The sequence below is a fragment of the Lithobates pipiens genome, unplaced genomic scaffold (assembly GCF_037356315.1).
Source record: "Lithobates pipiens isolate NorthernLeopardFrog02 unplaced genomic scaffold, aLitPip1_a1.2 Scaffold_13, whole genome shotgun sequence".
Taxonomy (NCBI): domain Eukaryota; kingdom Metazoa; phylum Chordata; class Amphibia; order Anura; family Ranidae; genus Lithobates; species Lithobates pipiens.
The window spans coordinates 424,147,796-424,161,964 of NW_027507718.1; the positions used below are offsets into that span (position 1 = coordinate 424,147,796).

General features: G+C 44.6%; 1 protein-coding gene across 8 annotated transcripts in view; it reads right to left on the reverse strand.

Annotated features, from left to right (window-relative positions):
• TBC1D1 (TBC1 domain family member 1) overlaps positions 1 to 14,169 on the reverse strand; it is a 311,597-nt gene that overhangs the window by 143,286 nt on the left and 154,142 nt on the right. For all 8 annotated transcript variants that reach the window (XM_077477646.1, XM_077477649.1, XM_077477648.1 and 5 more), the window contains 4 exons: positions 13,311 to 13,400; positions 4,627 to 4,731; positions 2,796 to 2,928; positions 1,306 to 1,397 (listed from right to left, as the gene is read on the reverse strand). In XM_077477646.1, the coding sequence (XP_077333772.1) occupies positions 1,306 to 1,397; positions 2,796 to 2,928; positions 4,627 to 4,731; positions 13,311 to 13,400 (420 nt within the window). The remainder of the gene's footprint in view (positions 1 to 1,305; positions 1,398 to 2,795; positions 2,929 to 4,626; positions 4,732 to 13,310; positions 13,401 to 14,169) is intronic.

Sequence of the window (14,169 nt, forward strand, 5' to 3'; positions counted from 1 at the left end):
AACTGTCTTGTTCACGCCCGACAGCCCTTCGATTCCCTTCTGTTTTTTTTTTTTTTTTGTTGGGTCAGACCCGGAGGTAGCTGGGTGTAAAACAGACAATTTTATTTACATCTGACTGCCCGTAGAGGAGAATGGAGGGTCTGATCGGGCCTGGCTGAAACACAGTCGGACCTGTTTGGACCTCTCGTGTGAAAGGGGGCTGAATGCAGAGAAGTGTTTGAACTAGGGGTGCAACGGATCGTCACTGATGCCTGATCCGAACGCGTCACCTCGCTCGCATTGGCACACACCGCGATCCGCGGCTTCGGCCCAGTTCCGAAGCAGCAGCCATCTTGGTGCACCCGTCGGCGTTTACAATGTGATCCCTCCGTCAAATGACAGAGCGATCACCTGTAAACAAACCGGCGTCATGATGAGGCCGGTTCCTCTCTCCCCTCTCTGTACAGATTTGTACAGTGGAGGGGAGAAATCAGATGGCAGCAGCGGTGTGGACTGCATCTGTAGTGCCCACAGCACTGCTCTGTGACAATTGCAGTCACAGCCATCCCTCCACATTCTGCCAATACTCTGCCAGTACCCTGCCAATACTCGGTAATACCCAGCCATGCTCGGCGATACCCAGTTATACTCGGCCAATATTACATTGGGGGAGACGTGGATATTACAGTGGGGGAGATGTATATTGCAGCGGGGAGATTGTGGATAGTACAGTGGGGACTATATGGTGGTGGAATTTTCACAGGTTTTTGCAAATTAAATTTGCTGATCCGAAAGAGGAACCGATTCGTGACTCTGATCCGAGGAACCATCTGATCTGTGAATTTTTTGATCCGTTGCACCCCTAGTTTGAACTACCCACCAGTCTCTGCTCAAAAGGAAATTCTGCAGAAAAAACAGTCCACTGCCAACTTCCCTGAAACTCTCCTTGGTTTGCAGTCTCACTATACAGAGATCGGTTCCAATTATCCAAAAGTTTTTTAAAAAGTTAGTAAAAGTTAATTAATTTGATGCAAAACAGACTGCAAATATGCTATAATAATGGTAAACATATTATGAAGGATCAACTGCAAATAGACCTTTAACCACAAGAAATGCCAAAGTAAATAAGACTTAACATTGTATAGCATTACAAACCAAACAATATTCTATATCGCCAGATTAGGAATTTAAATACAAATTACGTGTGCACACTAATCCATAGTTCCTTCAACAGTCTGATACATTCCAATGCTTCTGTTGAGATTTGTTGCATTTTGTTTTTTTATTCTCTGTAAAAAGGTAACATTTTTCAACTTAGAGGCTTACCTGTATTTCTTCAAACACAGAGGCCTGCTCCTGGTTATTTAATGTTGTAATGTGCTTTTGTAATTCAAGTTTGGTTTTAGATGGCGGCAGACCTAAGAAATGGAAATCAATAATAAAGGTCACCTATGATTACCAGACTGGACATGTTTGACCATATAACAACAAACAGGTTTTCAAGAACAACACACCTTACTACAGTCCAAAAGTGCCTAACCTCTCCATCTTATGGTCTGAAATAACGTCTTTGTAAAGCCCACAAAATCTTTAACACCACCAAATGTTGCTTCGTAGAATTCTGTCCAAGACAAAGTGTGCAGCAGATTTTCTTTTTTTCCCCCTCCATTTAAATAATTTTATTCACAAATGTTTTGTGCAAAGTTTGTATATGATAAATACAAAGTCTAAGTCTTAAAAACGTATTTCAAAGCCCTAAACGCTACACACCTAAGCAATATCTGCAGCAGAAGACCGGTGTTTCTTGAACCAACCAGGTATATACGATTACTACTGTATACAAGAGAAGGCACGAGCACATGGTGTATGGGGGATTAATATTGACTTTAAATCATTAGCCAGAGAACCAAAAAATATGTACACACAAATGAAGAAACAATTCTGACAGCTCAGGTCTCCCGTGAGGACTTGCTTGCTTGGAATCCTGCCCTGACTTCACAGCACTCCCCCCATCAGCGGCTCTTGTGTGGACTGGATTCAGAACTGATGACTTCACATGGAGCTGGTTTTAATGCTTAAACATCAGTGATGTCGGTGAGTGCAAAAGCTTTGTATTTTAACTTTTTATACCAATAAAACCCGCTACACTTAGCAGCTTGGTGCCCCCCATCCCTTTTTTCTCTATATACAAGTACTATAATTTTTCATTCTGTAAGACAGCCTTCACACCGAGCTACGGGGGACATCGGTGGTAAAGCAGTGCTATTTTTAGTGCCTCTTTAACTTTGATTTAGCGCACTATTCGGCCAATAGTGGGGGCAGTTTTAACCCCCACGCTAGCGGCCAAAAAGGGGTTAAATCCACCCGCAAAATGCCACCGGAGCGGCATTTTGCCGGCAGTATCGCAGAGCTGCCCCATTGATTTCAATAGGGAGCATCGGAGGAGGAGCAGAGAGTTCACCGCTCCAAAGAAGCTTCTGCCAGGAATTTATGCGACACCCTGCCAGCTCACCGCTCCAGTGTGAAAGCCCGAGAGTGAACAGAGCCGCTTTTTCCAGGCACTATTTTTAGTGCTGTAGCGCCTGAAAAACCCTGGCAGTGTGAAAGATGTCTTACAGAAATGGATAATAAAGGTTTATTTCACAACTAGAAAATATAACCAAGTTAGGAAAAAAAAAACCTGCAAAACATCAAAGAAGATTGGCAGTATATGGTAGCCTCATAGTGTATGCTAAAGCCATGGTTAATACATCAGGTTTAAATGAGCAGAATACATTATTAGAGTGTGCATTAACCATGAAGAACTATGCTCTCACCTTCTATCTTCTCACAGAGTTTGTGCATGCATTGCATGGGGCATCCATCACACAGCGGTGTTTGAGTCTTTGAGGTCTGGTGCACAGCAGCTACACTGAATGCTTGCTTCAGAGTCAACATAATCTCATCTACCTGCAGAAACAAGAGCCACCAAACAAACAATCACCAAAAAGTTCAACAAAAGGGGACAGCAAAAATGTTTTAATTTTTTGCACTCACTGCAAAATGTTTTTCTTTGAGTTCCATTGAGGGACACTCTAAGTCAGAGGTCTTCAAACTACGGCCCTCCGGTTGTTCAGGAACTACAATTCCCATCATGCCTAGTAATGTCTGTGAAAGTCAGAGCTTTACAATGCCTCATGGGATGTGTAGTTTTGCAACAGCTGGAGGGCCGTAGTTTGAGGATCCCTACTCTAAGTCTTTCAACTTTGGGATATACTGCCATCCACAGGATGACAGGACACCGGCAAATAATAAAAACAGTAGACCAACCCAGGATATCCCCGTCCTACTATCAGCATACCTCAGTTTTGTAGCAAAGCTATACCTAGATCATGATTATAAAAACAGAGTTTTTACTGGGACTACTCTTTACTGCAGATAGTTTTAAGAGACAAAAACTGTTCCAAACCTATCAAAAGCCAGGTTTGTGCCCTTTCTATCCTGGTTTTCGAGTTTGTGGCCTCCCACTCCTTGATAAAGACCTTTGTAAAAAAGGTCTCATGTAGCGCCCCTATCCAATTCCTCATAACACTATGGGATCCGAATCAGTTCAAAAAACTGCATCAAAGACATATTTGAACCCAATAGAGACACAATCCTCCCTCTACTACTGGGATTCTTTTTAGTAATCAACTCTAAGGGCAAGTGGTCACATTATCCTGCAATGGACCCCTTCTGGTTTTTCAATGGGAAAGGGTAGTGTTGAGGCCAAAACTTCCTTGTTGCCTAGCGTAGTTTCTACCTTTCAGCTAAACCAGGACATAGTTCTATTCGTCTAGTTCCATTTCACCCGAGCAACTTTTCCTCTATTGTCTGGATGAGGTTCTGGCTGCCGAGAACAACGCTAAGCTAATGCTTCTTTTTTTAGATCATTTGCCTTTTATTATCCCCGATGGACACCAGAAGGCTCCTCACTCCACCTTTTCTAGGTGGCTCAGGCAAACCATCTTTCAAGCCTCTGACCTTAAGGATTGGGTTCTTCCCTTTCCTGTCAATGTACACTCTACTAGATCTGTAAGCTCTTCTTGGACTTTCCAATATCAATTTGCAAGGCTGCCACCTGGTCTTCTGTTTACCCATCCTCTATATTTGGTGAAAGTTATGGCCTCATCTGAACCCAGCTTCAGATGTAGGCAGCCCTTTGAGCTGCCGGCAGGCCCAATATTGTGTTTCCTTGGGCCTGTGAGTGTTCTTTTTATCTTTGCAGGGTTGTCCACCGCTCATTTGGACGTCCCAAAAATGAAGTACTTCCAGCATTCCTCAATGGACAAGATAGAAAAGGGCACAGTTTATAATGACTATGACCCTGCTAGGAAAACACAGTGGTTACTGCCAGCGGCTGGCAATAATCACAAGTAAAAATCTCACATTCTGGTTGTACCCAAGTCCATTGATGGATGACTTGGGTACAATCAGCCTGCCCATAGATGGTTCGATCCGCGACCGATCCTTGCAGAACTGGACGAGATTCAAGCATTCAATGGCTGGCTTAGCTCTTTTCGAATATTGGTTAAAGTAAAAAAATATGACACTTCTGTATGACCTCTTGATTAAATCATGACTATCCTAGGATTACATGATAAGAAATGCATTTATTAAAATACGTACCAATGCTTCATTTGTGCACTGAAACACATAGCACACAAAGTGACAACCTCCATTTTTTATAGGCTCTCTGCAGATGAAACCAAAGTGATCCACGTGCTGTATTCCCTGAACAGAAACAAGAATTCAAAGCATGATAGATAGCACAAAACACTTACACAGCAAAACTGAGCATTGTATGCAATACCAACAAAGTTCTACCCCAAGGTCATCATTTATAGAACACAAATATAGTCTTATGTGTAGGAGATATAGATTGTTTATATAAAAAAAATAGAAAAAAAAAAAAGAGATGGGAGGTTTGGCTCTTGAGATGTTGTGTAGAATGGACAGATTGCAACATTTTAAACCCATGTCAGGTTTTCTGGTCTCAGCACAAGTTAAAAATAAATAATATATTGTCTCAAATATGAAACACGGAAAAACCTTCACTAATTAGGTCTCCGTAGGTGGAGGCCAATAAGAATCTGCTGTCTATGACTTTTAAGAAATTTGAATCCGTGCCTTAACCACTTACAGACCGGACCATTTTGCTGGTCAAAGACCAGACCACTTTTTGCGATTCGCCACTGCGGCGCTTTAACCACTTGCCGACCGCCTAACGCCGATGTACGTCGGCAGAATGGCACGGGCAGGCATAAGCACGTACATGTACGTGATTTGCCTCCCGCGGGTCGGGGGCCCGATCGGGCCCCCGCCCGGTGCCTGCGGCGGTCGGTTTTCGTTCGGGAGCGATCCCGGACGAGGGGACGGCCATTCATTCATGGCCACCCCCTCGCGATCGCTCCCGACGAATAGAAATCCCCGGTGACATCACTTCCTCTCCTGTAATGTAAACACAGGAGAGGAAGTGATGTATTCTCTCCTCCGTGTCGGTATTTTTCGTTCCGACACGGAGGAGAGCGGATCAGTGAGTTGCACCAACACATCCCACACACAGTAGAACATGCCAGGCACACTCACACCCCCCCTTTACCCCCCGATCACCCCCCCAATTACCCCTGCCCCCCAGTCACAGTGACACCAATGTCATTTTTTTTTTTTTTTTTTTTTTTTTTGCATTGGTGTCATTTGTGACTGTAATAACTGTTAGGGCAGTTAGAGTTAGCCCCCTTTAGTTCTAATGTACCCCCCTAACCCCCCCAATAAAGGTTTAACCCCGTGATCACCCCCCGTCGCCAGTGTCACTAAGGCTGGGTTCACATTGCAGCGGTTTATGAGAACGAATGTGATTCGCACCGCACTGCAGTGCAAATCACATCCGATCTCTGTGCGATTCGAGTTCAGCCATTCGCCGCACCCGCCGCACCCGCCACACCCGCCGCACCCGCCGCAAATTCGCACGGGACCCTTTTTTTGGCCCGCAGCAGAATCGGATCTCATGGGTGTTCACACCATGCGATCCGAGTTTGCAGATCGCACTGCGATATGCGAACTGATCTGGGGGTGTCAGTAACATTTCACTGACACTCCCAGCAGTTCGCATAGGGCAGTGTGAACTGCCGCCGGGAGGCATGCGATGCGGGAACCCGCCGCGGATTCGCGGCGTTTCCGCATCGCTCCAGTGTGAACCCAGCCTAATAAGCGATCATTTTTCTGATCGCCGTATTAGTGTCCCAGGTGACGCTAGTTAGGCAGGTAGGTATTTAGGTTCGCCGCAGCTTTTTATAGCGCCAGGGACCCCCATATACTACCGCATAAAGCCCCCTGATTGCCCCCTAGTTAACCCTTTCACCAGTGATCACCATATAACTGTTACAGGTGACGCTGGTTGGTTAGTTATTTTTTTATAGTTTCAGGGCACCCGCCATTTATTACCTAATAAAGGTTTAACCCCCTGATCACCCGGCGGGTGTCATTTGTGACTAATAACTGTTAGGGCAGTTAGGGTTAGCCCCCTTTAGTTCTAAGGTACCCCCCTAACCCCCCCAATAAAGGTTTAACCCCGTGATCACCCCCCGTCGCCAGTGTCACTAAGGCTGGGTTCAGATTGCAGCGGTTTGAGAACGGATGTGATTCGCACTGCAGTGCAAATCACATCCGATCTCTGTGCGATTCGAGTTCAGCCATTCGCCGCACCCGCCACACCCGCCGCACCCGCCGCAAATTCGCACGGGACCCTTTTTTTGGCCCGCAGCAGAATCGGATCGCATGGGTGTTCACACCATGCGATCCGAGTTTGCAGATCGCACTGCGATATGCGAACTGATCTGGGGGTGTCAGTAACATTTCACTGACACTCCCAGCAGTTCGCATAGGGCAGTGTGAACTGCCGCCGGGAGGCATGCGATGCGGGAACCCGCCGCGCATTCGTGGCGTTCCCGCATCGCTCCAGTGTGAACCCAGCCTAATAAGCGATCGTTTTTCTGATCGCTGTATTAGTGTCACAGGTGACGCTAGTTAGGCAAGTAGGTATTTAGGTTCGCCGCAGCTTTTTATAGCGCCAGGGACCCCCATATACTACCGCATAAAGCCCCCTGATTGCCCCCTAGTTAACCCTTTCACCAGTGATCACCATATAACTGTTACAGGTGACGCTGGTTGGTTAGTTATTTTTTTATAGTTTCAGGGCACCCGCCATTTATTACCTAGTCTCACTAGTGTACCCCTAAATTTAGGGGTGTCTACTTTCCAAAATGGGGTCATTTGGGGGGGGTTTGTGCCATCTTGGCATTTTATGGCCTTCAAAACTGTAACGCCCTTAGAAAGCCTGAAGGCGGTTCTTGGTTTTCGGGGCCCCGTACGCGGCTAGGCTCCCAAAAAGTCCCACATATGTGGTATCCCCGTACTCAGGAGAAGCAGCAGAATTTATTTTGGGGTGTCATTTCACATATGCCCATGGCATGCGTGAGCAATATATCATTTAGTGACAACTTTGTGAAAAAAAAAAAAAAAAAAAAAGTTTGTAATTTTCCCGCAACTTGTGGCAAAATATAAAATATTCCATGGACTCAACATGCCTCTCAGCAAATAGCTTGGGGTGTCTACTTTCTAAAATGGGGTCATTTGTGGGGGTTTTGTGCCATCTTGGCATTTTATGGCCTTCAAAACTGTAATAGGTAGTGAGGAGTGAAGTCAAATATTTACGCCCTTAGAAAGCCTGAAGGCGGTGCTTGGTTTTCGGGGCCCCGTACGCGGCTAGGCTCCCAAAAAGTCCCACATATGTGGTATCCCCGTACTCAGGAGAAGCAGCAGAATTTATTTTGGGGTGTCATTTCACATATGCCCATGGCATGTGTGAGCAATATATCATTTAGTGACAACTTTGTGAAAAAAAAAAAAAAAAAAAAAAAGTTTGTAATTTTCCCGCAACTTGTGGCAAAATATAAAATATTCCATGAACTCAACATGCCTCTCAGCAAATAGCTTGGGGTGTCTACTTTCTAAAATGGGGTCATTTGTGGGGGTTTTGTGCCATCTTGGCATTTTATGGCCTTCAAAACTGTAATAGGTAGTGAGAAGTGAACTCAAAAATTTACGCCCTTAGAAAGCCTGAAGGCGGTGCTTGGTTTTCGGGGCCCCGTACGCGGCTAGGCTCCCAAAAAGTCCCACATATGTGGTATCCCCGTACTCAGGAGAAGCAGCAGAATTTATTTTGGGGTGTCATTTCACATACGCCCATAGCATGTGTGAGCAATATATCATTTAGTGACAACTTTGTGTAAAAAAAAAAAAAAAAATTTTTTTTTTGTCATTATTCAATCGCTTGAGGCAAAAAAATAAAATATTCAATGGGCTCAACATGCCTCTTATCAATTTCCTTAGGGGGTCTACTTTCCAAAATGGGGTCATTTGGGGGGGTTTTGTACTGCCCTGCCATTTTAGCACCTCAAGAAATGAGATAGGCAGTCGTAAACTAAAAGCTGCGTAAATTCCAGAAAACGTACCTTAGTTTGTAGATGTGACAACTTTTGCGCAAACCAATAAATATACAATTATTGACTTTTTTTTTACCAAAGACATGTGGCTGAATACATTTTGGCCTAAATGTATGACTAAAATTGAGTTTATTGGATTTTTCTAATAACAAAAAGTAGAAAATATCATTTTTTTTCAAAATTTGCGGTCTTTTTACGTTTATATCGCAAAAAATAAAAATCGCAGAGGCAATCAAATACCATCAAAAGAAAGCTCTATTTGTGGGAAGAAAAGGACGCAAATTTTGTTTGGGTACAACATTGCATGACCGCGCAATTACCAGTTAAAGCAGCGCAGTGCCAAAGTGTAAAAAGACCTCTGGTCATTTACCAGCAAAATGGTCCGGTCTGAAAGTGGTTAACTGACAATTGCGCGGTCATGCGACATGGCTCCCAAACAAAATTGACGTCCTTTTTTTTCCATAAATAGAGCTCTCTTTTGGTGGTATTTGATCACCCCTGCGGTTTTTATTTTTTGCGCTATAAACAAAAATAGAGCGACAATTTTGAAAAAAACATTTTTTACTTTTTGTTATAATAAATATCCCCCAAAAATATATATAAAAAAAAAGTTTTTTTCCTCAGTTTAGGCTGATACGTATTCTTCTACATATTTTTGTAAAAAAAAAAAAAAAAAAAAAATTCAATAAAAAAAAAAAAAAAAAAAAAAAAAATCGCAATAAGCGATTATTGATTGGTTTGTGCAAAAGTTATAGCGTTTACAAAATGGGGATAGTTTTATGGCATTTTTATTAATTTTTTTTTTTTCTTGATTTTTACTAGTATTGGCGGCGATCAGCGATTTTTATTGTGACTGTGACATTATGGCGGACACATCGGACATTTTTGACACATTTTTGGGACAATTGTCAGTTATACAGCAATCACTGCTATATAAATGCAGTGATTCCTGTGTAAATGACACTGGCAGTGAAGGGGTTAACCAGTGGGTGGCAGTGTAGGGGTTAAATGTTCCTAGGGGTGAGTTACTAATTGTGGGGGGCTGGGCTTTCATTTAGTGAACACTTATTTCTGCTCCATTCACATGGAGCAGAGATCAGCGTCACTAGTTGCTAGGCAGAATGGAGAAATGCTGTTTACAACGGCATTTCTCCATTCAGCTGTCCCGTGAGAGGATCGCGTCCGCAGGACCCGCGACCAGACTCACGGGGGTCCTGACTGGCACGGAAGCTTGCTGGCGGTGGCACGCTCTCGATGGCAGGGCGGCATTGAAGATCGGATGTACCTGTGCGCCAATATGCCTGCCCGTGCCATTCTGCCAAGTACATCGGCGTGCGCTAGTCGGGAACCGGTTAAAGTGGAACTTTAGTCATAACAAAAGTGTGTGTGTGCTGTAAATTGCCTCCAGCATTGCTCCTGCATCTTGCTGGAAGCGGCCATTTTCCTGAAGCCCAGAACTCCTGAATAGTAAATCAAAGTGGAACTAAACACATCGATTTAACAGTTTAAAAAAAACAGTTACATTTCAGGTATGCTGTCACATTTGCTTGTGTCATCAAATGATTGGTGTCAAGGAAGCTGCTTCTGTTTGATCTGCAACTGCCACTGTACATGTGATCAGTTATGACACTAGCTATTTGATGGTTTGACAGTTTGGTTGAGGACACAAGCAAAATTTTACAGTTATTCTTTTTTAAACCATTAAATCAATGGGTTTAGTTCTGCTTTATGATTTACTGCTGTTCAGGGGCTCTGGACTTCAGCAAAATGGCAGCCTCCAGCAAGAAGAAACAGGAGCAATGCTGGAAGCAATATACAGCACACACTCTTTTTGGTAGCATAATTATTAATGTAGACTGTATGTTCCTTGCTAAAGAACATTATTTTTTTTATCAAGTTATAGGTAAAGTTCTGCTTTAAGCAGGGTATACACAGACCGGAAACAGAGCAGTTCAGCAAGAGCTGAGCAAATTTTGGTCCGTGTGTACCACGGTTTGTTCGACAGAAGGTTGTCTAATGGTTGGCTCCCGTTAAACAGTCATGTTGGAAAATCAGTATTTGATAAGCTCTTCAGCCATTGGCTGTAAGCACTGATCTGTGTATTCTGGTGAAGAAGGGGGAATACAAAGAAAAAGAACCGGGAGAGATCCCTGCATCAGCATCGCTTGTGTTGATGCAGGGATCTGTGAGCTTTTTTTCATTCAACCTGCTGGCTGAATAAAAAACTAAATTGGATATTCTGCTTTAGTTCTTGGCCTGGGAACACAAGAGCACAAATCTCCCCCGATAATTACACTATTCAGCATCTGCCAAAAGTGAAATCTCAGGGGAGGCTGAACTGACCCTTTAATGTAAACCTGGATTACCGTATATACTCGAGTATAAGCCGAGATTTTCAGCCTCTTTTTTGAGGCTGAAAGTGCCCCCCTCGGCTTATACTCGAGTCATCGCTGTCTGCCCGCTCGATCAGCGTGTCGAGCAGACAGACAGCGGCCATTCTATGATTCAAAAGCCGCGCCTCCGGCTCCGCCTTCGCCTGTGATAGGCGGAACACTGAATTTCCCAGCAGCCTGTGTTCCGCCTATCACGGGCATCGTCTCATCCTCGTACTACGGACGAGGATGATACGACGTCCGTGATAGGCGGAACACAGGCTGCTGGGAAATTCAGTGTTCCGCCTATCACAGGCGAAGGAGGAGGCGCGGCTTTTGAATTTTACAATGGCCGCCGACGAAGAGGGCACGGGACGGAGGCAAGGCACGGCACGGGACGGGACGGGACGGGACGGGACGAAGGCAAGGCACGACACGGGACGGAGGCTCGGGACAAAGGCTCGGAACACAGGTAGGCTGGACACACACACACACACACACACACACACACACACCTGTACTGCCCACTAAACATGATGGGATTTTTGTCGTGGCTATGACGCAAAGTGGCTGCTGGATGGTCTTCTCTGTGTGGGTGGCCAGCGGGAATAAATCTGCGACTCAACTATTCCCTTTTCCCTGCCAAAGTGAATGGGTCCTCAGCCCTGGTTCACACTATATTGCCATGCAGCTAACACTGCAAACCCTATTCATTTCCGCACTGCGTTTTGCGATCTGCTGCGGGTGTAGGTGCAGGTAGGCTGGACACACACACACACACACACACACACACACACACACACACACACACACGGATGGAGACACACACACACGGATGGATGGATGGATGGAGACACACACACACACAGGGATGGATGGATACACACACACACAGGGATGGATGGATGGATGGAGACACACACACACAGGGATGGATGGATGGATGGATGGAGACACACACACACAGGGATGGATGGATGGATGGATGGAGACACACACACACAGGGATGGATGGATGGATGGACACACACACACAGGGATGGATGGATGGATGGACACACACACACACAGGGATGGATGGACGGACACACAGGGATGGACGGACACACAGGGATGGACGGACACACAGGGATGGACGGACACACACACAGGGATGGACAGGCATGTCTCACCCTCGGCTTATACACGAGTCAATAAGTTTGCCAGTTTTTTTGGGGGTAAATTGGGGGCCTCGGCTTATATTCGGGTCGGCCTATACTCGAGTATATACGGTAATTGCATGGAGAAAAAAAAATATCCAAAATAATCAATCACCTCATGTGGGCCCACGCTAAACATGGGTGGGATCCGGTAATAAACTCAACCTTCCTGAACACTACATCTAAAATCACAGAGATAAACCAGTGAAATGATATCGGATATGCAACACATGTATTCGGTTCCCCTCAACTCCCTTGTGCTTTACATATCTGAATAAACTTTTCTGTTCTGTAAACTCATTTTTATGTTCACTAATTAAAGTAAATGTCAACCCTAAATGGAGAATTTAGTTTAAGAATTATGCATAATGCAAAAATTGCCATGGCTTTTTCCCAGAAAAAAAAAAAAAGAAAAAAAAAGCCCCATTTGCTATCCTTTTGGCATTTCACTGCTGTGGATCTCCTTCAGCCTCTTTCAGCCACTTTCTATATGTATGCACATACTTCACTCAGCTTGCACACGATTGCTCTGGACCAGCTTTGTGATACTAACAGTGGGCCAGGCTCTCCCAACGTGCAGAGATACGGGTGGATATTTTTATTTTTTTTACTTATGCCCCCCCACACACACACACACACACACACACACACACACACACACACTTTAGGTTTAGTGTGCCCAACCTGGATTACAGTATATATGTGGAAGACTGTCAGCAATTGGTTAATGCCTACAACTGCCAGATTTATTTCATATAGTTTAAACCTTACTCCAAAAAGAAGGAAGAAAAAAAAAAAAAGGAAAAACACCAGCCACTAGAACCATCGGCTGAGACTGCTGACCAGATGCAGATCAGCAGACTTTTCGGCCATGCCCCTTCAACAGAAGAGCCGGACGAATGTCAAACTGGCTGCCATAGACACTGCCAGCGGTGCACAAAAAAGGATGTCTGGTTGGGCCACCAGCCACTCCTTTCTTCCGTGGCCTCCTGGAACACGTCAAGTCCCAAGAGGCTGCAGGACTGGTCCCACAGACCCACTTTGCTTTGTGCATGCACAGTGGGGGTAGTCCGTGGAAGCCCAGTGAAGAATTGATTGGAAGACAACAGATCCCTGGCCTGGAAAGTGCTTCTTAAAAACCAGAATCTACAGTATTTGTTGCCAATTGCTTTTTTTAAACCAGCGTGAAGTTCCTATTCCAATACAGCACTAATATTATACAACATTTATAGACTTACCTGAGAACAAAAGGAGATCTCTTTAAAGCTCTTTTCAATAACAATCCTCTTTGTGTCGGGGCTGATCAAGTAAACCTCTGACTGACCGATCTTAAAAGAAACAGATCAAACTGTCAGTCCATGGTATATGAAAAGTGACATCAGATTGACAAAATGCTTACCTAAACCCAAGAGAAAAACATTTATAGTATAACTAAAAGGCAATACTTTTTTTAGGGTTGGATAGAGTGGAGAGGGTTAGAACACCTGCCGGGTTTTTATTGTTGTCTGTGTTTCTATCAGGCCCCTTTCACACTACCGTGACTTCAAAGCCACACGGTTTTGCCACGATTTCAGGGAATGCCTGTGGACTTCAACGCACATCAAAGTTGGATCAAAGTAGTACAGGGACTAGATACACAGATATGAATGGTACTCATTGGAAATCATGGCCATGTGACTTTGCAGTCCCAAGACGTAGGACAGGTCACACAGGTGTGAAAGGGGCCTTATGGAGATTCACCCCATTAGGTCTCATTTACACTTGTGTTTTGGGAGCAGTAAGGAAGAGGGGGGCTGTGTTTTTACCCCCCCAATTATGTTGTAAAGGCAGCGGAGGGTGGGGGTGTACATATGCTACAGCTGTGATGCTTTGTATCTTGACATGACAAAATTTATCCCCACTAATTGGGATCGGCACACTAGCACATGCTGCAATGGGTTAAAGCAGGTGATGAGGAGGAGAAACAACGCCTCTTCAATGTCTGTCAAATACCACCACATTTTGGGTTGTCAGTAGAACATGACCAGAGAGGGAAGTCCTCCAATGCAGACACTAGCTCTGAGAACCACGGTGAGATCTCCTCACTTGATGGAATTT